Source organism: Oncorhynchus masou, chromosome 23 (assembly GCF_036934945.1).
Source record: "Oncorhynchus masou masou isolate Uvic2021 chromosome 23, UVic_Omas_1.1, whole genome shotgun sequence".
Classification (NCBI taxonomy): domain Eukaryota; kingdom Metazoa; phylum Chordata; class Actinopteri; order Salmoniformes; family Salmonidae; genus Oncorhynchus; species Oncorhynchus masou.
Window position 1 is genome coordinate 52,899,550 of NC_088234.1, and position 25,218 is coordinate 52,924,767.

The following is a 25,218-nucleotide window of genomic DNA, read 5'->3' on the forward strand; positions in this document are numbered from 1 at the left end:
GCCAACACCTCTTTTGGCCGCCTTTCCTTCCAGTTCTCTGCTGCCAATGACTGGAATGAATTGCAAAAATCGCTGAAGCTGGAGACATATTTCCCTCACTAACATTAAACATCAGCTATCTGAGCAGCTAACCGATCGCTGCAGCTGTACATAGCCCATCTGTAAATAGCCCACCCAATCTACCTACCTCATCCCCATATTGTTTTTATTTACTTTTCTGCTCTTTTGCACACCAGTATTTCTACTTGCACATCATCATCTGCTATTTATCACTCGTGTTAATTTGCTAAACTGTAATTACTTCGCTACTATGGCCTATTTATTGCCTTACCTCCTCACGTCATTTGCACACACTGTATATAGACTTTCTTTTTTTTCTATTGTGTAATTGACTCTACGCTTGTTTATTCCATGTGTAACTCTGTGTTGTTGTTGTGTCGCACTGCTCTGCTTTATCCTGGCCAGGTCACAGTTGTAAATGAGAACTTGTTCTCAACTAGCTTACCTGGTTAAATAAAGGTGAAAAAAATGGGACAATGGATGGGATGTTTGTTATGAAGTTGAGCGCTATGACAGAATGTGTAACGATCATCGTTGGTGGAAGGAGAGGAGGACCAAAATGCAGCATGGTAAGTGTTCATCATACTTTATTTGACTGAACGCACAAAACAAAATAACAAAGTGAAATGAAAGAAACGAACCCGTTCTGTAAGGTGACATACACTAAACAGAAAACAAACACCCACAACCAAAATGGGGAAAACAGGCTACCTAAGTATGATTCTCAATCAGAGACAACGAACGACACCTGCCTCTGATTGAGAACCATACTAGGCCAAAAACATAGAAATACAACATAGAAAAAAGAACATGGATGACCCACCCCAACTCACGCCCTGACCAACCTAACACAAAGACATAAAAAAGGAACTTAGGTCAGAATGTGACAGAATGTTTAAAATGAAAATAAAAAGTTAGTTATTTCAAACCTTTATTTAACTAGGCAAGTCAGTTAAGAACAAATTCTTATTTACAATGACAGCCTACCAGGGAACAGTGGGTTAATTGCCTTGTTATGGGGCAGAACGACAGATTTTTACTTTATCAGCTCAAGGATTCGATCCAGCAACCTTTTGGTTAATGGCCCAACACTCTAATCACTACGCTACCTGTCACCACAATTGACACATATAATGAGGCAAGGACAAGGTAGAAAATACAGCTGGAGGAAATACAGCTTAAGAACTATAGCTAGCTATGAGCCCGAACCAACACATTACATAACCCTTGTGTGGTGTTCATGTTTTTGTTATTCACCCAATGTTTGCGGGTCTGATGGACCCACAACATCATTGTGTTTTTAAAACAATACAGCAATAACAATTTACTTTAAAATATTTAATACTTAAATGTTGACTTATATCAATTATAAGCAATATAGACAGCATACATGGTTAATATTTGCCATTTACCTCTGCTAGATCACATTTATCAAGAAAAGCTATATTCATAAAATTAAAAAATTAAAAGATTTTGTCAACAAAAATCTTTTATGATCAAGACATGGGTAGAATAAATCATGTTTATCTGGAACAAATATAAATGAAATGAGGTTTTCATAACTATTGATGTTTGAGGCTTCGAACTGAACAAATTGGAAGAACAAATGCTACATACAGTGGGGCAAAAAAGTACTTAGTCATCATAGGTACACTTCAACTATGACAGACAAAATGAGAAATAAAATACAGAAAATCACATTGTAGGATTTTTAATTAATTAATTTGCAAATGTTGGTGGAAAATAAGTATTTGGTCAATAACAAAAGTTTATCTCAATACTTTGTTATATACTCTTTGTTGGCAATGACAGAGGTCAAACGTTTTCTGTAAGTCTTCACAAGGTTTTCACACACTGTTGCTGGTATTTTGGCCCATTCCTCCATGCAGATCTCCTCTAGAGCAGTGATGTTTTGGGGCTGTTGCTGGGCAACACTGACTTTGATGAAAATTACAGGCCTCTCTCATATTTTTAAGTAGGAGAACTTGCACATTTGGTGGCTGACTAAATACTTTTTTGCCCCACTGTACAGTATTTTAGGGAAATTATAAAATGAGCCCAATTGAACACAAATTAAGGCCGGTCTATACACCACATGAGGGACAGAGTTTTACTGTGTGTGTGTTGCAAATCATTTCTTGCACTTGATACATGTGTACTGTGTCTTTCTGTCCTTCTTGGGTCCACACACATCGCAGCCCTTCTTGTTGCTACCGGCCGCAATCTAGTATGATGAAAACACTTAGTTCAGGAATTTTACGAACATTTCACTCACTCAGTCACATATATAGCTGCAGCAGGCCAAGGTAGGAGAGTCAGATACACACACATGCAACATCACTCACACTTACTTGTGTGAATTGTCGGGTCTGTGGGTCATGCGGATGGGGCAGCAGCATCCTCCTCCTGAATCCTCTTCACGATGGATTCGTCAAGATGACAAACACGTTGTACGCCAAAATGTCCAAGTGGCGAGCGTAGGGTTCTTCTTTTGCAGCTGTAGCCAGTCACCAGCTTATCTAACAATTGTCCACCGCTCCTTTTATGGCATTGTAATTCATTATGATTTCTGTTTTTTCTGGTCATCCCTATTCAGCATACTCATGAGTACCACATTTTTGCATTTCTTTGGCACGTAGGACACTAGGGACGTGTCGGTCGTTAACACAAACTTAGAGGAATTGATAGGCCTGTTCCATGTATTCAACAGCTGAGGTGGGAGCTCTGGCTGGGGTAGAGTGTGGGAAAATACTGCATTTTTTACAATGTTTTCGAAATAATGTATTGTAATACCATTGTGCAAGTTCCCGCAAGATATTGTGTAGTTTCACACACTACAAAGGGTAAAGAGTATGAGAAAAGCAGGAGACAGGCAGACTGTCAACGAGACAGACAGGTGCTTGGTGCTATGTTGAAATAGCCAGCCCAGGGAGGAGGAACACACACACACTTTTCCACACTTTTATTACCCTCGGGTCCAGGAAGACCTGAACACCACATATGTAATATACATGTGTAGGGGGGTTCACAGTGTGCACTCAATGAAAATGTGTTATTTTACATGTTCTTCACAGAAAATTAGCCAAGGCCAGTGAGTCTTAGGTTGAAAAAATAATTAATTGTATAATTTTTAATTTAGTAAACATTGAAAATGGGTCCCACAGGCCCGAACACCACACAAGGGTTTAATAGATTTTAGAAGTTGTCTTTCTTACCTTTGGCAAAAGAAATTCAGAGGCCATGGAAGATGAGCAGTTGTGGTTACTCCGAGTCTCTAAGTGACAAACGAACACGTTGCACACTTGTATAGAAACATTACAATGCAAACAATCCTTGTGCACATGTTTTGTCAAATTAAATTAATACCAAGGTAACATTATTTTCTTTACTAAAATCACAGATAGAACAAGGAGCTAGTTATAGTGTTAGTTATTATAAATATATTTGGCAATGTTACATTCTTGTCACACCCTGACCATAGTTTGCTTTGTATGTTTATATGTTTTCTATGGTCAGGGAGTGATCTGAGTGGGCATTCTATGTTGTGTGTCTAGTTTGTCTGTTTCTGTGTTTGGCCTGATATGGTTCTCAATCAGAGGCAGGTGTTAGTCATTGTCTCTGATTGGGAACCATATTTAGGTAGCCTGTTTTGTGTTGGGTTTTGTGGGTGATTGTCCTTTTGTCTGTCGTGTGCTAGTTTGCACCAGTATTAGGCTGTTTCGGTTTTCTTGTTACGTTTGTTTGATTCGTGTTTATTTCTGTTTCATTAAACATGGATTGTAATAGCCACGCCGCATTTTGGTCTGACTCTCTTTCACCTACAGAAAATCGTGACAGTTCTCCTCTTTGTTTTGACCGTGTTTCCGAGGTCTGTGGATTTAACACAGAGTTACTGTCTTAACAAGAGTATGGACAAATGTGTTTTTTTTTTGTGGTATGGTCAAATATTTGTTTATTTTATTTATAATAATAAATATTAACAAAAAGTATAAACTGGGTGGTTTGAGCCCTGAATACTGCTTGGCTGACATACAATGGGTATGACACCACTTTTCTTTTTACTGCTCTAATTATGTTGGTAACCAGTTTCAAATAGTGATAAGGCACCTCAGGGGTTTGTGGTATATGGCCAATATAAGATCTGTATCCAGGCGTTGAGTCGTGACTAAGAACAGCCCATAGCTGCGGTATTTTGGTAATTTTCTTTTCTTTTGTCTTTACTTTTTTTTATGCAGATCAACAACTTTCATTGCTACATCAAACAAAAAGAATGCGAGTATTAACCAGAAAATACTAAAACACAAATATCAATGAAATAATAAAAAAAATAAACAACTATAGTGCAATTGTAATCCCTCTGAAACAATATCATTATAATGATTCAGGAAAATGTTATTCCTGTTGTTATTCACTGGGGTTAATCTTTTAAGAAGATATTTTTGATTGAACTTAACTATGTGTAATTTTGGTATAGAATTTGGGGAGTTTTGTTTGTGTATAAAGTATTTGGCAACAAGAATTTTAAAAAAATCACAATTTCAGTGGTCTTGTTATCATTGCAATAGCAACATATTATATCCTTCATGTCAAAAACATGGGTAGTGTTCATAATGGTAAATACGTATTCTGCAAGCTTTTCCCAAAATTCCGACACAAATTTACATTCAAAGAACAAGTGGTCAAATATTTGTATGTATTTTACTTTCCTGGGTGTGACGGATTTAGAAATCAACAAATGGTTAAAACGCATGTATTTGGAGGGTGTGGAAGGGAAATTGTAGTTGTCAAGACAACAAAACCAAACATTTGCTCCTGTGTTACATGCTAGCTGTTAGTTGTCTTGCACAGCTCAGTTTATTCAGTACATTTCCAGAAATGGATGTATTGGGAAATTTAGAAGTCAGGTAAGTTAAAATGCATTGGTTTGTTCGTTTGGTGAAGCGTGGTGTATCTTAGTTCATCTAAAATGATGTGTGTTAGCGAAATGGTAAGATAGCAAACTATATATATTATGTATCTATATTCACGTTAACGTTACAGTAACTAACGTTACTAGCTAACGTTAGCTACTATAATGCACTCTTAGAAAAAAATGGTTCTTCGTCTGTGTGTTTTGTTCCTTAGGTGGGCTCAGGGTTTGACAAGCCAAAATGTTGAATTTGTTGACAAGAAAACAGCCTGCTACATTTGTGGGAATTACATCGTTTTCCTGAATATAGAAACGAAAATTAGAAGTGTGCTGCAGTGTCCAGGTCGAGGTATTGGTGCCTTCACAGCAAATGGACATTGCAGGACACTTGCATTCTCCAACCATAAACTAAATCCCTCCATATTTGTGTACAACTACCCTGAACTTATTCTGAAGAATGAACTGAAGGGTAAGTCTTTATCTGAAACACTGACATTATTAACATGATTAAAAAGTTATATACATTGCATTAGCTATTCAAATACTTCCTCCAGTTAGCAATATTACTACAGTGTTTTCTCATTTACAGGAACAGCCCATGTAGACTACACATCTCTGGCACTAAGTGATGCTGGTCCTTATTTGGCCTGCTGCTCATCAATACCAGACCACACCATAACAGTATGGTAACTGAAACCACTCCACTTGATATCCTCCTTCCACATTCATTTAAATGACCTCTGTTTTGTACACTCACTATTTGTGGTAATACCAATGATTTTTGTAGGAACTGGGAAACTGGGGATCCAATTTGTAACCAACCACAAGCTGGAAAAGACATCACCTCTTTGGTGTTTAACCCAATGAACTGGCTCCAGATTTGCTCTTTGAGTGCATCATCATCCCTTACAGTTTGGACCATTGAGAAGAGTGACAGCTTTCATATAATGAAACCAGGGTAATTGAGGTTAATTGTAACTACATAAATGTTGCTGGTTATTTCAATAATCACAATTGATACCTACAATAAATGTTATCCATGTCTTCACTATAAATTACATTTCATGGGTACATGTCATGTGTTATTAATGTATTATTCATTACATTGTCAATTGTCAGTGTGATAGATCTCCCTGCGACTGATGGCTGTCTGGTTGAGAGGGAGATTAACCCCTCTCATGTCCCCACTGGAATACTCACCTACTTCGGACCTCAGATGCCCAACTCAGCCATCGCAGGGCTTGCAGAAGACAAGGCAGAAACCTTTGTGGTACTGTCTTCTTAACACCTCTCACCTGCAGGAACTAATTGCACAGGTTTTGTCTCACTCTGTAGTGAGTAGCTTATGTAAAAAAATGTATTCAAAAATGTGCAATTGTACTCTTCTCAATCTCAAAACAAGTTCACTATCCCTGTTTTGAAAGCCCAAAGAGCGCATCAAGACCAGGCTAAGACCTAGCACCATCTGCTGGACAGCCTCATCAGAGCTCTATGTGGGCTGTCAGGAAGGCCACCTGCTGCAGGTTGACCCAGACTCTCTGGCTGTCTCTGTCCTCTTCAACCCCTCAGGTACACCCTGCTGTCTCATAGCGTTCTTTACTCTAGCCTAGGGGACCTGCTGTGCACTGGCTCTCACTCCAGATGAGTATCAGTCAGACACTCATATTGAGGTTCATGGGGAACAGAAATGTACTGACAGTCACCAATTTTAGAAACTTTGCCGAAAATAATCTACTTGGTTAGAAAAATTGTGCACTGACATATCACGTCAATGATCACAATTATATGTGTAGTGTTATATTGCATGTTCATATCAATATGATAAAATATGTGTGCTTACTATTGTTCAGCTGCAGATGACATTCCTGGGTTCCAGCAGGGTAGCTTCCAGAGCTTAGCCCTGCACAAGGATGGACTATTTGTGTCAGGAAAGGTAACAAACTGCTCTTCACATTGATTGGAGGATGGATACATGATATCCAGTGAATTCAGCAGTATGAAGTCTGGGTCTTAGAGTTCAATTTACCCAGATGCATTCCCATTTGGTCTGTTAGTCCACCTACTTAGAGCCAACAACAACATATTCCAGATTTATATTGTTTAAAATAGGCTTTTCTATTCTACAGGAGAATGTGCTACGCTGCTTAAAAATTAAGGGGAACCAAGTGGAGGTTACACAAACTTGGACATTGGAGGAACCAGCCACAACCATAATATATTCGCCAGACTATGAAACACTGCTCTTAGCTTCCAGTACAGTGAGTGCATACATTGTACTGTATTATGGATACATATTTCTATTATTTCTAGGCTCTTGTTATAGTATGCTTTTGCTTTTTTCCAGGGGCGCATCTACAGGTATAAACGATCCCAGTGCGAGAAGGTGGTGAAAGTCCTGGACGTTCTCAGTGGAGACTTTGTGGCAGCAGCTTCACTGTATACGGATAATAACTTATGTGTGGTAAGAGATCATTGATGTCATGTTTAACTGATGTAAATGTTTTGTAGTGGATCCTCATTCATAATGATGTTGGCGTTTCTCTCCTCGTTACAGTCAGTGAGGGACTCGGGAGAGTTGCAGCTGTGGTCTCTAGATGCTGGTTTCTGCATCGGCTCTATATCTCTTCAAGTAAAGGTTAATAGTCATTCAATTACAATAGTATTAGGGCAGCTATGCTAAATAATACAGTACGTAGGCATAGTCAATTGTGAATTGTGCTTGTTACAGTATTTAAGTGAAAGTCTCATGTAAACTTCATGGACAATAGAACAATATATATATATTTTTTAAAATAAACTACTATTGTGTCTAGGTGACCAGTTTGGCCTGCTGTCCGATTGCTCAATACGTTGCCGTGGGAACAGTGTCGGGGCATGTCCTGTTCATTGAGCTGACCAGGGAGCAGCAGCCTCGTCTGGTGCACAGGGTTCACCTCTACTACACTCCTGTGGACCACCTACTGCAAGTATCTCCAATGGGTTTACTGTTGTTATTTGCGTTTTGGTTGTTCTTATTGTAAAATGAGCCTTTTAAAGTTATCAATGTTCAATAGTAATATAGGATTTCATATTGTTTTTGGTTTACAGTTTTGATCAAGGAGGAAACTTCCTTATCACTGGTGCCTCGGATGCAAATATATATGTGTTGAATGCAAGGGCTTCCAGAGTATTTGAGGTAATCGGATACACAGGTACATTAATGCTCCACAAAAGTCCATATATGTTTCTCCGGGTATTTCTTTAACTCATTTCAACCCATTATGTTTGATTAAAGCAGTGTTGTTCTCTCCAGGTGCTAAAGGAGCCATCGTGTCCCTGTCTACCCAGTACAGCCGGGACATTAAGCAGGTCAAACTGCTGGCTCTGTGTGCTGGAGAGAAGGACATAGGCCGAGGGGAGGGAAGTCTGCTTACACTGCTCACTCTGCCAGTGCAGGAGCTTACGGGTACTGACTGGGCTGTGTGTATGTGTGTGTGTGTGTGTGTCCACAGAAAGAAACTGTTGTTAATCATCCTGCCTGACTTTGGGTCTGTTCCATTTTATTTCACATCTGTCTCTGTTTAATTCCTGTATTGACACGCTGGAACTGAGATAGAATGGAATTTGTGTACTGCTGTTGCTTTGCAGGGGCAGGAGTGTGTGCAGACCTGAGAGGATGTCTTTCCAATAATGTCCTACAGCCGTGCACATATGAGGTCCCTCACGCACTCAGCTCCTCTGCCCTGGGAGCCAATAAGATCTTTGGCTACTGCCAAAAGAGGAGAGCTCTCCAGAGATTCCAGCTACCTGAGGTAAGGTCCCATGCATTATCAGTCTGACTTATGTTTAAAACCCCAAAAATCTTATATCTAACATCTGAACATTTGTTAATGATGGGTGGTTTGCTGTTTAGTTTTTATTTGGTCATGACGTATGACCAATATGACACAATACCAATAACATTTGCTTAAACACAACGCAATACACGTGACCACTGTGGCCATGTCTGTCTCCTAGAGCACAGAAAGGTCCTCTGACCAGGACGTGGTCCAGTTGACCCCAGAGAAGGAGGTGGAGGGTCACCCTATGGGCCCCGCCTCCGTCCTCCTGTCGCCCCACCAGTCTTGGCTGGCCTCAGTGGGCCAAGACGGACTGCTGCGCATCCGGGAGATCTCCAGTCTGGTACGACCTTGTTTCACTTCAGGCTTTGCATGTTACATTGAACATAACATGCAGTTTTATAGAGCTAATTTGAAAAAGAAGAAAAAAAACAGTATTGTATTATAAATGTAGTATTGTTCTTAAGAGTGTGAATCTCAAAAGAGGAAATCTGTGAGAACAAAGTATTGATGAAAACACATTATCTTTGTGTTATGACCACTCGTAATGCTATTAACCTGAGTATGTTGTCATTGTCATGTACAGGACCGGTATGTTCAGATGCAGTGCCACTCGTGTTGGCTGGGAGGGGTGAGGACAGTGTCCTTTACCTCAGACAGTCAGACAATGATCACTACAGGCCTGAAAGACGGCTCTATGGTCTGTACAAGACTAAGGTAAGTCAACGGGGACAAGTCTGAAGGCAATGCAGCGTTGAACACCAGAGAGCACTGTAGTTCATGTAGATGTGGAATTTCAAAGATTATTAGATCATTCTAAAACATTTCACAATTTCTACTATAACAAGGAGAACCTTTCTCTCATTATAATGCATTGGACTACTTTGTAAGACATTGTATTCTGTCTATGTATTTTTCTGTTTTCCATGAAGGCTGAAAATGGCAGGTGTTGGCAAAGCGAATGCAGCTACACAGTACAGCCAGTCTATAGCCAAATACCAGGAGAGTGTGATAACATCAGAGAACCCTATTCTCAGTAGGATGGCTGACTGGGACCCAGAGGCCCTGTCCCCTCCTGGGTCAGCAGATCTACACAGAGAAGAGGTAGCCAAGGTTACCATTCACATCACAGGAAGTTGCTGGCACCTTAATTGGGGAGAACAGGCTGGTGGTAATAACTGGAGCGGAGTTAGTGGAATGGTGTTAAATACATCAAACACATGGTTTCCAGGTGTTTGATGCCATTCTATTTGCACCGTTCCGGCCATTATTATGAGTCATTCTCCCCACAGCAGCCTCCTGTGATTCATATAGATTTGACATCCTCCATAACTTACGCCTCACTGCGCCAGCTAAATACATCCTAGTTGACGCTATTCACACAGGGTTTGTCCTCTGCATCAGTGTAATGAAGATAATTTCAGATCCATCAAATCTTATGGAGTCAGATATGTGATGTTTCATATTTACACATGAAATGTAGTTCATTTGTTTGTCCTCACCTCCTGTCTTTAGGCCAATGATAAGCGACAGATAGTTGATGTGACAGAACAGGATGAGAGCTCCACCAACCTGCCCTCAGCCACAGCCTCAGACTCCACCTGGCTGGACAACAAGCTGGAAGCGGTCAGTAACACTGCTGATGTCACTTCAGCACAAGAGCTTTAGTCCGTCATTGTAGGCCGTCATTGTCAAGAATAATTTGTTCTTAACTGACTTGCATATTTAAATATAGATTTGGTACTCAGTTCCACTCCAGTACTGATGGGAGAAATATTGATGTTGCCCGTGACAAATACTTCAATACCTGGTTCACAAAACAGCTGTGTTGCTGTTGGCACATTCTTCCTGGGTGAAAAGATCAGGCGCAGATTGGGAGAAAGGCAGATAAACATTTCGGAGATTGTAGATAATACTGAACTGATATCAAAGCTGTGGCATTCATTGTGTTGTGGGTTTGCACATTGTAGATCACAGTTAGATAACAGTTAGATAACATGAAACAGCCATAGTTGGGTAACGTTCAGCCACTGTGCCATTACCTGCTTTATTATTTGTGTGGTGATGTGTTTGATTCCATTCAAGTCCCATCATGTTGAGTATAGAAGAATTTAGTAGGGTGTAATGTTATAGCTGATGTATTGTGAAATATATGACAACAGTTCTGGTGAAAGTCAGTGTTGAAACATATGCTGGCAAAACAATGTACTGTTTTTCAGGTAGTCCAGATAAATGTATCCACTGACGTGCTTTGAGTATGGGGATACAAAACAGAACAACAAATTGTCATCAGTCAATACACACATCCTGCTACTACCATTATACTGTCCACAGGTTATCAATGAGGAGATCCAGCAGTTTTCACAGACAAAGAAAAGCCTGAGGAAAAATGTCAAACAATTGCGTGACACAGTAAGCAGAGCTCTAATCCTCTTTTTATTTACTTTGCTTAATGAATCATGTGTGAGTGTAAAATTAGACACAATATCATCAAAATGCTAATGGCTAATGTGACCATGTCGTCGGCCCCAGATCCAGGCAATGATGCGTGAGAACGAGATGCTGCCTGACATGGAGAAGCTGGAGCAGCAGGAGTTCAACCTGGATGTAGATGAGCAAAAGAGACTGCAAGCCGAGGGGGAGCAGGAGGTCACCAGGGTAAAACACACACACACACACACACACACACACACACACACACACACACACACACACACACACACACACACACACACACACACATATGTGATAGTATTCTTATTGACTCCCTTACAGGTCCGAAATGAGATTGAGTTGGAGAACCTAGCCAAGTGCTACCTGCGTGACGTCCTTAAGAGAGAATGCTGGGATTCCATGAAGGTCAAAGGGCAAGCTATCAAGGTAAGTTGAGAGTCAGAACCAAAATGGAGTTGGTTTTCAAAGGTGCAGCAACAGATATGTTTTGAGACTGTGTGTTTTGTTGGCTTTACCTTAGGCCTTCCACACTGAACACGAGGTGAAGAACTACCCCATGAAGGAGCGGACACAGCAGGAGCTGGATGAACTTCATAGAGTGGAGAGTATGAGGAAGATTGAACGGGCTGACAGTAATGTGAGTTAGAATGTGCTGTATGTCCCTTTAGTCACAGTGCAATTACTAGAGATTTTGCCAATTTTATACACCTTCATTGGCAATAGTGCCAAGCGATATGTTTTTTTTTGTTTTACATGCCACTCATCCTCTTCCAAAACACTCTAGCTCCAGCAGGAGATTCTAGAGAAGAAGACCAAGACCACGACGGAAGAAGAGGAGGAGGAGGAAGGCCGTGAGATGGAGAGTGCTTCCCTCACAGGTAGCCTCAGTGCCCAGTATGGAGGCTCAAACCCCTACCTCTACAATCAGTTCAACCTGCACATCAGAGAGCAGAAGATCAACCAGATCACTTTGCTACAGGTAAACAAACAGTTTGACAATATGTACTAGGATTTTAATAACCAATGTATACATATTCAGCATTTAAAGGACAATTCCACCACTTTTCAACCTCTTATTCATTATCTCCAGCACGATAACAACAGTGTCTACATATGTGAACACAGCACATTTCTATGATCTGTGGTTGAAGTGATAAAAAAACCCATGAATTGCAAAACCTGTAACAAGTTGTTTTTGCCAAAGACAGGGTATTTTCTTGCTCCTCATGTCACCGTGAATCTCAGTGTTTGAAAATCATTTAATATATTTTTTTTTACTACAAAACATAAACACACCGTTTTCACATATGTAGACACTCGTATTGTGCTTGAGATAATGAATATGAGGTTGAAAAGTGGTGGAATTGCCCTTTAATGATTAAAGTATTAGTGTTTAGCATTTAATAACCAAATTGAGTTTAGCTAAGTATTTCACCTAATTGCCTATAACAGCCTCCTTCTCCATTTGACTTCTCACCTTCACTCACACACTAGGATGTCATCTACAAAGTGAAGACAGCCTTTAACACAGACTTTAAGGGGGTGCACAAGCAGAAGGAGCAGGAGATCAACCGAGTGAAAGATAAGAATCGTCGCATCATGGAGATCATGTCAGAGCTGGACCACAAGATGAAGCTGTGGGAGCCCAGTCTGTCTGACAACGAGCGGCCAGAGAGGGCACTGTCTGTGGAGGACTCTGAGGTTAGACTTGAAGCTGTTTTTCTTGTTATTGACCTACTTTAATGGTTTAGATTTCCACCAAAACACAAGTTACTGCACATCAAATGATAATTTATGACTCCGTCTCCAGATTCATTTTGAAAAGTACCTCACCCCAGAGCAGAGAAAAAAAGAGGAGGAGAAGAAGAAAGAGGAGGAACAAAGACGGCAGACGGCCAAGGTACTGTATCACTACCTTTCCCATCTCCCACTTATTAAATGTTTACTCTTAGGGGTCATTCTAACAGCCGATAAACCATTACTAACCCAAGCAAGGTCTTAATCACTAACCGATAAATTGTGAAAACTGAGCTGTTTTCTTAGTAAAAAATACAGTGCGAATTGATGTTATTGGCTTGGGTACCCATTGAAACAGACATTCTGGTTCTCCTTTTCCTTAGAGTGACAATATCAGAGAGCGAGCTCTGGATGAAATGATGGGTGGAGTACTCGAGCTAAAAAAAGAGGACATCTTGAGAGTTGTACGGTGGTGGTCAAAAAATGAAAAATCTGAAATATGGATATGAATTTAATATCCAATATTAATTAACATTTAATACATCTACCGTTAACATGATAAACATTTATTAAACGTGATTGTCCTGAAGAAAAGTATTTGAATGACAGAATGTAGAGAATGTGTTTGAATGTATTTTCTGACCCTGTACTTTTCTACATGCAGGAGGTGCCTCAGCCTGAGTTCATTGTATCCAAACCGGACATTCAGTGGACAGAGGAAGAGAAAAAGATCTATAAAGAGTATGAGAAGAAAGCCAAAGAACTGAGCGAGGAACAGGAGAAGTACAGAAAGGTGTGATTTTTGTGTGAAAACATCTGCTTTTCAATGTTGTATTCAAAAGAAATACACCATCATAATATGACCCAGACTTGATTTACTACACAAGTTCAGTTGCCATTGTCTTGTTCCAGACTCTGGAAGCTGAAATGAATAAACTACAGACGTCCATCATGGACTCCACTCAGGGGTTTGATGAAACCTTGACCAAGCTCTTTGAGAGGAAGGTGAAATCTGAGATGGTTATATACCAGGTAAGACAGAGCACACACACAGATCAAGATTTAATTAAAGACATATACAGTACATTCCATGTGCCATTGTTGTTTTCTTGCTATGTTCTTTTGTAGGAAGAGCTGAAGATTACAAATCTAGTTCACTCCATTCTGATAGAGGAGGAGGTTCTCAATAGAGAGCGAGAACTCAGCCTCAAGCTAGAAAAAAACAGGGTCTATAAGGTGAGATATCGTTATATTAATGCCAATGGAGGCTGGCGGAGCTATAGGAGGACAGGCTCATTGTAATCCAGCCTTTACAATGAGCACATCCTCCTATCAGTCTTCATGCTCTATTGGCTATCTTTCTCATGGGGAAGGGATTTACAATGGTTGAGTCCACAGGAGGTTGGTGTTTGTGGTAATGGCTGGAGCGCAGTGAGTTTCCATGTGTTGGATGCCATTCCATTCCAAGACAATATTATGAGCCGTCCTCCCCTCAGCAGCCTCCTGTGGTTGGGTTAGAGATCATTTTATGTTAGCTATCCTATCTCTATTATATACAACCATATTATTACACATTCCAGTCAGATATTATCCTGTTTCTCTGTCTTAGACTGTGTTTTACAAGCTTCAACATGTGTGGCATCTTAATTGGTTTGCCTTCAACACTGTTCTTGTTACTTCCTGTACTTTGCGTTCCCATCGCTTAACATGCCTTATTCTCCTGACAGAATGAGATTGGAGAAGAGCTTAAGAAGCACAAAGAGGATGTAGAAATGTTCCGGGAGACCTACGACAATGTTGTGGCCGAGGACAAAGTACGACTGGCAGTAGCACGTATACTATATCATGTCAGATACTGTCCGACACTTGTTGTTCTTGGGTACTATCTGACATATTGTGTATCCCTAGCTTCTCGACAAGGGATTCAGGAAGGAGTTCTTTGATGTCCCAGGCCATGTTGTTGATCAGCTGTACAAGCTATACAAGCGAAGACCCAGGTACTGCATAAAAAAAGAGAAGGGGGTCATAGTATCTTCAATACATACTGTACATAGTTTTTGCCATTCAGATTTTTAGAATAGGGTGCAACATCCCAGTACTCTCTTGCCCAGGGTCCAGAGGATGAGGACCCAGGCAGACAACAGTACCAGCCCCTTTAAAGAGCGGCCCCTGCCGGGCCCAGTGGCAGCAGAGGGTCTCTGTCAGATGATGAAGGCCATGGAGGAGCTGGACGCTCCAGAGAACATGCCTGAAAGCCTAGACGTGTCTGTGTGGGAGAGGTTCTGCCTGGCCCGCAGAGCCAAAGTTGAGAGTGAGCAGCAGGTAATGGAAAACCAGCCACGGAACAAGTGAGGTAGTCTGAGGAACTAGAACTATGAAATGTTAGTGGCAGTACATGCATTTCCTTGTCATTGATGTTCTCCAGCACCTTGAAACCTACAGTATATTTCATAGAATATATAAACTTACTTTACTTACAGGGTAAGTCTGCCTTATTAAAGTGTTATGTAACACAGGACACAAATGTGGAACAGAGAATGAGAGATTGGATCCAGTTAATTATCCCATTTTGTTAAACATTGTAGTAGTTCTAGTTAATTTCCCTTTGTTATTTCAATGTCATCTTTTGTGTCTTGTCCTACTCAGGTGAAAGTTAAGGCTTTGACTCTGGCTGAAATGCAAGCCTTTCTGCAGAAGAGGACCGATGAGGATGAGAATGCAAGACTGGAAATGAAAAGTCTCATGGATGACATCAATGGGTAAGAGTGTCATACCGTGAGAGTACATCAATTATATTCTTAAAAGCGCAGTACATTTTTCACTAAACACAAATGTTTCCACCCCATGATTCTTTTGAACACTTTATACAGGTGTAGTCTTTCTTAACAGCTGTCTGTCTGAGCACGAATAAGCTTGGCACGCAAGGCTAATTCAGGAGTGACTCATTGATAGTGCATGGTCTTTAAACTTGATGTCTCCAGGCTACGAGAGGAGAAGATGCGTTTCCGCCTGGACATCATGGTTCAGATCCTGATCAAGCAGGGCCAGGTGGAGGTGGAGAACGGAGACTTCATTGCGGACTACTCTGACTCTCTGCTGCTCCATAAGAGTGTGGTGGAGAACCTCAACGGGATCATCAGAGTGAGACCTATAGACATTCTTTATTCATTTACCTGAGCAGAATCATGCTAACATTGTAGCATAAGTTAAACATTTGTAAATGGGGACAAACAGGGCAAAAATGGGCAATGAGGAACTCCACCGATGAGATGCATAGGCTGTGTATTGACCTGTGCTCTTCTGTCAGGCTCTGGGAGAGCAGAAGATAGCCAGTATGGTGGAGTGCAAGGACTTCCGTAAAGGCATCATCCAGCAGGAGTGGGAGCACAAGAGGATGAGGATGCAGAAGGAGGACCTGAACAACAAAGCCAGGGACATCCAGATGCTGCGCGTCTCTCAGGAGCTGCAGGAGGTACACTAAAGCTTACCATGGGACAGGTCTCCCTGGAACAATAGTTAATTGCAAAGGCACACAGTACACTACCGTTCAAAAGTTGTCACAGAAATATCCTTTTTTCCCCCAAGAAAAGCATGTTTTTTTGTCCATAAAAATAATCAAATTGATCAGAAATAGTGTAAACATTGTTAATGTTGTAAATGACTATTGTAGCTGGAAACAGATTTATGGAATATCTACATTATCAGCAACCATCACTCCTGTGTTCCAATAGCACATTGTGTTAGCTAATCCAAGTTTATAATTTTAAAAAGGCTAATTGATCATCAGAAAACACTTATGAAATTATGTTGGAACAGCTGAAAACTGTTCTGATTAAAGCAATAAAATTGGCCTTACACTAGTTGAGCATCAGCATTTGTGGGTTCGATTACAGGCTCAAAATGGCCAGAAACAAAGACCTTCTGAAACTCGTCAGTCTATTCTTGTTCTGAGGAATGAAGGCTATTCCATGCAAGAAATTGCCAAGAAACTGAAGATCTCATACAACGCTGTGTACTACTCCCTTCAGAAGAAATAGCGCAAACCGGCTCTAACCAGAATAGAAAGAGTGGGAGGCCCCAGTGCACAACTGAGCAAAATAACAAAGTACATTAGTGTCTAGTTTGACAAAGACGCGTCCTCAACTGGCAACTTCATTAAATAGTACCCGCAAAACACCAGTGTCAACGTCAACAATGAAGAGGTGACTCCGAAATGATGGCCTTCTAGGCAGAGTTGCAAATAAAAATCCATAGCTCAGACTGGCCAATAAAATAAAGATTAAAGAAATGGGCAAAATAACACAGACACTGGACCAGAGGAACTCTGCCTAGAAGGCCAGCATCCTGGAGTCGCCTCTTCATTGTTGACGTTGAAACTGGTGTTTTGTGGGTACTATTTAATGAAGCTGCCAGTTGATGACTTGTGAGGCATCTGTTTCTCAAACTAGACACAAATTTACTTGTCCTCTTGCTCAGTTGTGCACCAGGGCCTCCCACTCTTTCTATTCTGGTTAGGGCCAGTTTGCGCTGTTTGGTGAAGGGAGTAGTACAGAGTTGTACGAGATCTTCAGTTTCTTGGCAATTTCTCACATGGAATAGCCTTCATTTTTCAGAAGAAGAATAGGCTGACGAGTTTCAGGTCTTTGTTTCTGACCATTTTGAGCCTGTAATCAAAACCACAAATGCTGATTCTGAAGATACTCAACTTGTCTAAAGAAGGCCAGTTTTATTGCGTCTTTAAAATCGGTACAACAGTTTTCAGCTGTGCTAACAATTGCAAAAGGGTTTTCTAATGATCAGTTAGCCTTGTGTTAGCTAATCCAAGTTTAGCATTTTGACAACATACCATTGGAACACAGGAGTGATGGTTGCTAATAATGGGCCTCCATGGAATATCTACATATGCGTACAAAAATAATTAAAAATCTGCCGTTTCCAGCTACAATAGTCATTTACAACATTAACAATTGTTACACTGTATTTCTGAGCAATGTTATTTCAAAATGGACAGAGTACTTTTCTTTCAAACTTTTAAGTGACCCCCAACTTTTGAACAGTAGTGTACATGTGATAATAGAAACCTGTGGTCTGGTTAGCTCAGCTGGTTTGAGCAAAATGCTAGCAACACCAAAGTTGCTGGTACAAGTATGAACCCTCTATAGGTCACAAGACATCTCATTGGCTGTAATATAGGTTATGCTGAAAAAGTGTCTGCACTGTAACAATGTAAAATACCTGCATTGCCTCTACCACATGGCCAAAAACCATTGACATATCAAAAATACCCTGAACCACCACCTATTTTTGAGCTATAAAAATGATCAACCTGCTTTTTTTGTTCTGACATTTGACAGTGAGAGCTTGTATCTTTCGGGGGATGTAGAATCAATCTATGTCAAATGAAATATGCATGTTTTTCCACACAAACTAAGAGATCATTATTTAAACAAAGCTTTATTGCCCCAAGTATCTCAGTGAGACGGATCACGACAACCGCATATCAAAGCAGGTTTCAACTCTGGAGAAAACCATAACATTACAGGAAAAGGTAATGTGAACAGAGTTAATATAATTTCATATCGATTACATTTATTCAATTGCTTAAAATATCAGCTATAATGTTTGTGTATTTCAGACTCACCAAAAGAATGTGCTGACCTGTAAGAAGTTGATCAAGCAGCTGAACAGACAGGCAGCAATGAAGGCATCAAAGAATTCTGCTCTGGATGAGCAGCTGACCAACATGCAAGTGACTGTGGCTGAGAGGAGACACATCTGTGAAGCCATAGGTACTGTAATAATTACACATTTCATTGCAGTATAGGTTTACACAATTTTAGGTACATCATTACTTCAACTGTGATGTTACCAGGAGCTTTATTGGCATCACTGTGTACATGTGGTGGATATTGTTCCATTGCATTGTTGTTTTTAACCCCTAACTTGCCCCTTGATGCCTCATTTCCTATAACACTTCCACTGAATCATCTAATGAACTGTGATGCTATTTGCTGCTCTGCTCAGCCATGGAGGAGAACCATGAGAGTGATGCAGAGGAGAGGTACCAGGAGATCATCCAGAGGAAGAAGCTGGTGGAGCTAGCCAGGGCCCAGGCTGAGGAGGTGGCTACCCTCAGGGCAGAGGTGGAACGCATGAGGATGAAGTCCTTCCCCGCTCTCGCTCAGCTAAAACATAACTGACACATTTAGGAAACACTTTATTTTTTTTTAAATTAACAAAACTTCAAACTGACTTTCATGTTTAAATATAGAACTAATATAAATTACTATGGTAGGTAACAGTATGAAATTAAACTGATGAAGTGGCAAATTAACATTTTTTTCACTCTAATTACTTGTGGATCATAGTAAATTTAGGGTGAAAAACATCCAGTACATAAGATTGAATCTAGACTATTCAACAAAGGCAGGAAATCTGCATGATAAATCTGATATCAACAATTAATATTATTTGTGACAATATGAACAGAAGGCACGTGGGTCTATGCATTGGTGAAGTCCTCTTCTGTGCGGTTGAAGTGCAGTATGCTGTCCTCTACACCAAAGAGGTCAATTAGCTGGGAGATGCTGGCTTTCCTGCCATCTATGGGGAGATCTGACTGGAGCTCATACAATGCAGCCTGACTACAACTCCGCCACTTGTCAATCAAAACTCTCAACTGTGTCAGGTCATTCTAGAGAGAAGTGAGAGATGGAAAATACAATAAACAGTGGTTGAATATTCACAACCAATTATACCACCATTTCTTTTTTCTTTTTTTACATCCATGTAATTTAGCATTTTCATTTAGGGGTTACCTTGCTTCTGTACATTTTAACCATCTTCAGTCGCCGTAGTCTCTCGGTCCTTTCTTTAACCTCTCTCTTCAATTTGTCTCGTAGTTGTAGCAAGTCTATATGAGTGGGTTGAGCTGATTCAGGCATGGGGCCAGGGACCCCAGCCCTTCTGGTCTCTGGAAAGTCACTGGTCGTGCTCTCATTTCTGTTGATGTCAATATTCTTCGGTCTGTCTGTTTTGGCACCATGCTCGGTCTCTTTGTCTGCTGTTGAGGGTAGTTGGTCATCATCGATGTTAAGACGTTTGGCCACGGAAACAGGGGAGGTGAAGGAACGTTTTGATCTTTTCAGTCGTTCCTTCAGAGAAGAACTCATCTGCTGTTTTGGCTGAGAGAACGTTTGACACTTGTGAATGACACTGAACAACAGCTAGAATCATGCCAGAGGCCCATTATTTAATACGAAAATCCATGTAGAAAAACATCAGTACGTTAAATATGCATGTTAGAGGGGTTTGACAAACGTTAAGAAATGGTATCTAACTATACTGTAGCTATCTTTGTGTGTGTATTCAGCACAATTAGATGGGTTTGAAACAAATTAGCTACTGGCTGCTTATATATTAGTTAGGTAATTTTAGCTACTTAGCTAGCTAGATTTCACTATAAATTACATTGCAACATGCCTGGTTCTGGTACTGTAGACCGTCCTTACCTTACCTTTTGCACACTACTGGATTCACATGGGCTTGATTTTAAATAGCAGGGTGTGCCGTACACAGGTTTTGATTTGGTTGTCTTCGGTGTGGTCTCCATTTCTTTAATTACAACAAGCTACATCCATATAAACACAACGCGTAGGTTACAAATTGGCCTCACGAAAGTTTTTCACAGGGTTAGCTTGCTAACAACAAGCTCATGCAAACCTCGAAGCTTTTATTGGTCATTATTACAGTCACAAAGTCATAAACCCCGCCTATTTCTACAATTTTTTTTCTTAAAATTGGATTTTAAAACTAACGTTAACCACACTGCTAATTTATACATAACACTAACCTTACATTAACATCAAAAAGCCACTTGTTGTTTCCATGATTTTTTACGATATAGCCAATTTTACTTTGTGGCTGTGGTAACTAATGGGAAACCTTTTGATTGGTTGAAAGTTGGACTCCATATTTCCTGTTTACAGAAAATAACTGTGGGAGTTGTAGTATATCAATCCTAAAGCAGATTTAATTCGTTTCAGGCCAATGTATTTATGAATATTTCAACTGGAAAATCTATTTTGTTTTAGTACAGACATCAACAACACATATTGTTTTATTTTATTTTAATCAGTGGTGTTAAAGAAATATAAAAATTGAAAACATGTCTGTTTTTTCCCCGGATTATTTTAGTTGCCAAGGCCTTCAATATTTCGTTGCAATTACGTTTAGCTCAACAAAAAAAAAAACATTTTAATTCCCTATTAAAGGATTTATTCGCGAATCTCAAATATGGCCACATATGGTTTTCAATTCGTGAGAGTTTTGCGATGCCTTATTGTATTAATTGTCTTTCAATAGAGTTAGCCAGTCTGTCGTCCTAAAAACGGAAATGAGCTAACTCTGCTTTGTTCAGCCATTCATATTGGGAAAATAAATGGTGAAAGAATCAATGTGTATAATCCCTGGATTGCTCATGCTATGTGTTGGCCATTGAAAGTATTTGAAGCCACCGTTCGTACTCCATAGGACTTCTACAGTATTTCAATTAAATGTTTCAAAGACAAAATTACATGTATTTAAGTAACATTAGTACTCTATATAAAAAAATACTTTAAAGAAAATGTTTTCATATATTTGTTCATACTTTTTATGTTTAGCTCATGTAATATAGTTTAAAAGTATGCATTAAAGTGTTTATAATAAAATAATCGTGTCAAATACTAAATGCATTTTTATAGCTTCTAAAGTTTTTTTTACAATGGAGGATGAGTACCAAGATGGCCGCTCATTGGCTTCAATACAGAACTCAGTCAACCAGGGTTTATGCATATCATTGGAAAGAAAGTAGGTCTGAGGTTAACACAGGCGTTGGAGATCTTATATGTTTTATTGTATGAAATAATATCAGTCAGTTAACATGACCTTTATGGATTATGAAGACTTTGTGTGCTTTTTCTGATTACATAAATGCTTCAAAATCCATAAAAAGTGATGAAAATGATCTCAAATAACAAAACGTATAAGATCTCCTAAACCTGTGTTTACCACAGACCTTATTTTCGGAGTTTATCCAAAAACCCTACAAAAAGAAAATTAATTTCCCCATAGGCTTTGTCCAACAAATCATGGCGGAGTTAGTGTTTATGGAAAATACACCATTACTACTGGTCTGTATAGCCTTGGGGAGAGAGGTGTGGATTGAAATTATATCCTGTCTTGACTTGAACATCGGCATCTGGCTGTCTTATATTACACACCTTAGGGGAGGGAATTTTTTACTTTTTATACTGCGGTTGATTCTCCTAGAGATGAAGGTTGATGATGATTACTCTGTCTGAATGAGTAAGCAGACAGAACTTCTTTTCTTCAGGAATTAAACTGTTGGATGTTGTTGACAGAAGAGCATGACTCATTTTTGTGGACTGTTGAGAGAATATAGACATTCAGAGACCATCAGACATTCCAAAGTGGGGCTAGATAAATAAACATGTTTCTACAGTATATGGGTCATCCACCAATTCGTGCAGTTTTGAGCATGGTTACATGGTTAAAAAAAAACAAAAAAAAACATTTTTATAATTTAAACATTCTGTCATAAAGAGCACATGTTCAACTTCATAAAAACAATCCCATTTAAAAGAATTAACATAGTATGTGCCTATTATGTGTCAAATAAAGTAACAGGGCTGACTGTAACAGGGTTGACCGTAACAGGGTTGACCGTAACAGGGTTGACGATTTCATCTTAAATCAGCCATAAATCCTTGTGCCAGGGGGAATGAAAGCTTGTTGCGTACAATAGGGAGGGGAAATTGAATGCAAGCTTAAAAAACAAATAAAAATTGTTAAAACATTTCTAGCCTGTCTATCTATGGGTAATGGGGTTGATGTGTTATTCTAGCCTGTCTATCTATGGGTAACGGGGTTGACATGTTATTCTAGCCTGTCTATCTATGGGTAATGGGGTTGATGTGTTATTCTAGCCTGTCTATCTATGGGTAACGGGGTTGACGTGTTATCCTTGACCCGCTCAGTTTTACACCACAAAACTTCAGAAAATGGCCAAAACGAGTATAACCAGCTCACCTGCCTTTACACTATGATTTGACTATTAGTTGTTCAATGTTTCTTTTGAAAAAATATTTTAAAAGGAATAATTTCACCATAATTAAAACGAGAGCTCAGTTCATGTAACAGGGTTGAGTTTAAAATGAGGGACAGACGTAAATGAATCACTAATCACATGAAATAAATAATCATCTTCATAAATTACTTTGTCAAAGCAACAAAATAACTAGGGCTTTACAATGATGGTGAATATTTGGAGAAATGTTGGTGTGAAGTGGGTTAAAATCTTCCTAGAAGTGATTGAGGGTGTGCGGAGGGACATGTCAAAATGCACAATTTTGTAACTTTAGCAAGTCCTTATTCATATATCATGCTTTTAAAATTCATTATTGGTGCATAGTTTTTCATTAATATATCAAAGGGATGCAAAAGCACTCATTTTCATGAAACGACCTATATGAATACTCTTGTTATTAGTCAAGGATTTGCAGACATGGGCATAAAAAAACAGTATGACCAAGTCCATCTTTCAGGTCTGCATATATTTCAAATGGTAGCATTGGTAGAGGTTCTGTAAGAATGGAAATGTCAGGGAGAGGAATATTCTAGAAGATTCTGGGGGGAACCAAATGGCTAAAGATAAAGGACATTTAGCATTTTATCTGTAAATAGAGCATTTGCTTTTAGACCCTTTCCAAGAGAGATTGATAGATAAAACACACAATAATTTAAGAAAACAAATGGCAAAGTTCCTTACATAATTAATTAATGTAAATAAGGTGTGTAGGCCAAACAGTATCTCTGGTGGGATGTCTTTGTTGCTATGGGCTGTGATGTTTAACCAATCTACCCAGCCTTTTTGCTGTCAGTTAACCAGTGTACCATCCCCGATGTTTTCTGGTGTATCTGAGGTAAAGTTGCGATATCCTGGCAACACCTACATAATCATATGATTTAATTGAGTGGTGAATCATCAATCTATTCATGCTTTAAGGGCATTAAAAGTCACTCTTTTAATCAGTGGTGTAAAAAAAAAGTGGAATGCATGCCAGCCAGCAAAGCCACTACACAACACAACACTAAATAATACCATAATTGCGCTATAACGGTGACAAACGGTGCCCACAAACTGTTAGAGCCTACATAACGCTGTCCCAACAGCAGTCCCAACATCTTACCACTGCTACACCTGGCTATCATCGGAGACTTATCTGGCAGCGAAACAGTTCATTCAGTCTCATTTACTGCCTTTTAAAGAAACATAGCTGATATGACTGACTTGCTTAAACAAATGTGGTTTCTAATGACACCTTAGATGTACAAACTATGGCATAAGAAGACGACTAGCGTATAAGAGGCAATCCATAATCTCGATCACATTAATGAGCGAGCTAGAACAGTTAGTCAATATAACTATTTGTTTAGAACTTTTGAAATGTACAGCGACAGAATTCAGAACACTGGCTGTTCTTACAGTGTTTTGCCTGTACACCAAGTCAGAACCGTAGGATAAATAAAGGGGACAGACAATGAAAGCTCTTACAATATTCAATGATTACATTTCTCTAAAACAGATTATAGGCTACAGTAGGATAAATAAAGGGGACAGACAATGAAAGCTCTTAAAATATTCAATGATTACATTTCTCTAAAACAGATTATAGGCTACAGTAGAACAGTCAGAACAGTAGGTGAAATTAAGAGGGGTAAATAGACCAAATTATTAATGTGAGGCATATGGGCTACTAACATCTTACTACACAACATACACATAGTATTACTATCTTAGCTACAGTATACATATATCCCTGGCATTTTACATAATTTATGAAGCAGCATACAATACATTTTTGGACTCACATTGTTCATGGTGTACTCACTTTAACAGGAAGGTGGTGCGGCGGCCCTCCGAGTTAACAGTTGTTTTGAGCGCGTCACAAATCATGCTTCATTGACAGCATGGCCAATGTTGAATGTTAATGATTTTAAACTTGGAAAGGCGCACCTTAATCACAGATTTGGGACCACACAGCCACTGTCCAAACCACTCATTGTTGAATTTGCGATTTACAACTTGTTATGTAATGTTTATGTCCAATGGCCGATGAGCACCGATACGTTTTGGAGCTGCCTTGCTAAAAAAAAAAAGAGAGACTATGTTTGTAT

The 25,218-nt window shown here is 39.5% G+C and overlaps 2 protein-coding genes and 1 long non-coding RNA gene across 3 annotated transcripts; 1 reads left to right on the plus strand and 2 right to left on the minus strand.

The window, feature by feature from the left end:
* Positions 1-630: 630 nt before the first annotated feature.
* LOC135510025 (uncharacterized) lies at positions 631-2,792 on the minus strand. Its single transcript, XR_010451048.1, has 2 exons — positions 2,412-2,792; positions 631-2,284 (listed from the first exon to the last, which is right to left on the minus strand). It is a non-coding gene; the product is annotated as an uncharacterized LOC135510025 (long non-coding RNA).
* Positions 2,793-4,877: 2,085 nt separating this feature from the next.
* Positions 4,878-22,384, plus strand: cfap43 (cilia and flagella associated protein 43). Its single transcript, XM_064932497.1, has 38 exons — positions 4,878-4,964; positions 5,185-5,438; positions 5,559-5,655; positions 5,757-5,927; positions 6,089-6,239; positions 6,394-6,538; positions 6,820-6,902; positions 7,096-7,227; positions 7,314-7,430; positions 7,524-7,604; positions 7,783-7,931; positions 8,057-8,160; positions 8,262-8,414; positions 8,597-8,760; positions 8,966-9,130; positions 9,374-9,504; positions 9,720-9,891; positions 10,303-10,413; positions 11,122-11,199; positions 11,320-11,445; positions 11,563-11,667; positions 11,762-11,878; positions 12,026-12,220; positions 12,736-12,942; positions 13,052-13,141; positions 13,362-13,442; positions 13,643-13,771; positions 13,891-14,010; positions 14,107-14,214; positions 14,706-14,792; positions 14,887-14,975; positions 15,090-15,300; positions 15,625-15,737; positions 15,960-16,119; positions 16,286-16,450; positions 18,446-18,526; positions 18,614-18,767; positions 19,003-22,384. Exons 1-38 carry the CDS (start codon positions 4,882-4,884, stop codon positions 19,176-19,178), a joined length of 5,055 nt encoding a protein of 1,684 aa, XP_064788569.1. The 5' UTR covers positions 4,878-4,881; the 3' UTR covers positions 19,179-22,384.
* Positions 18,414-20,627, minus strand: sfr1 (SWI5-dependent homologous recombination repair protein 1). Its single transcript, XM_064932498.1, has 3 exons — positions 20,495-20,627; positions 19,797-20,162; positions 18,414-19,672 (listed from the first exon to the last, which is right to left on the minus strand). The coding sequence occupies exons 1-3, from the start codon at positions 20,588-20,590 to the stop codon at positions 19,481-19,483; spliced, it is 654 nt and encodes a 217-aa protein (XP_064788570.1). The 5' UTR covers positions 20,591-20,627; the 3' UTR covers positions 18,414-19,480.
* Positions 22,385-25,218: the final 2,834 nt, after the last annotated feature.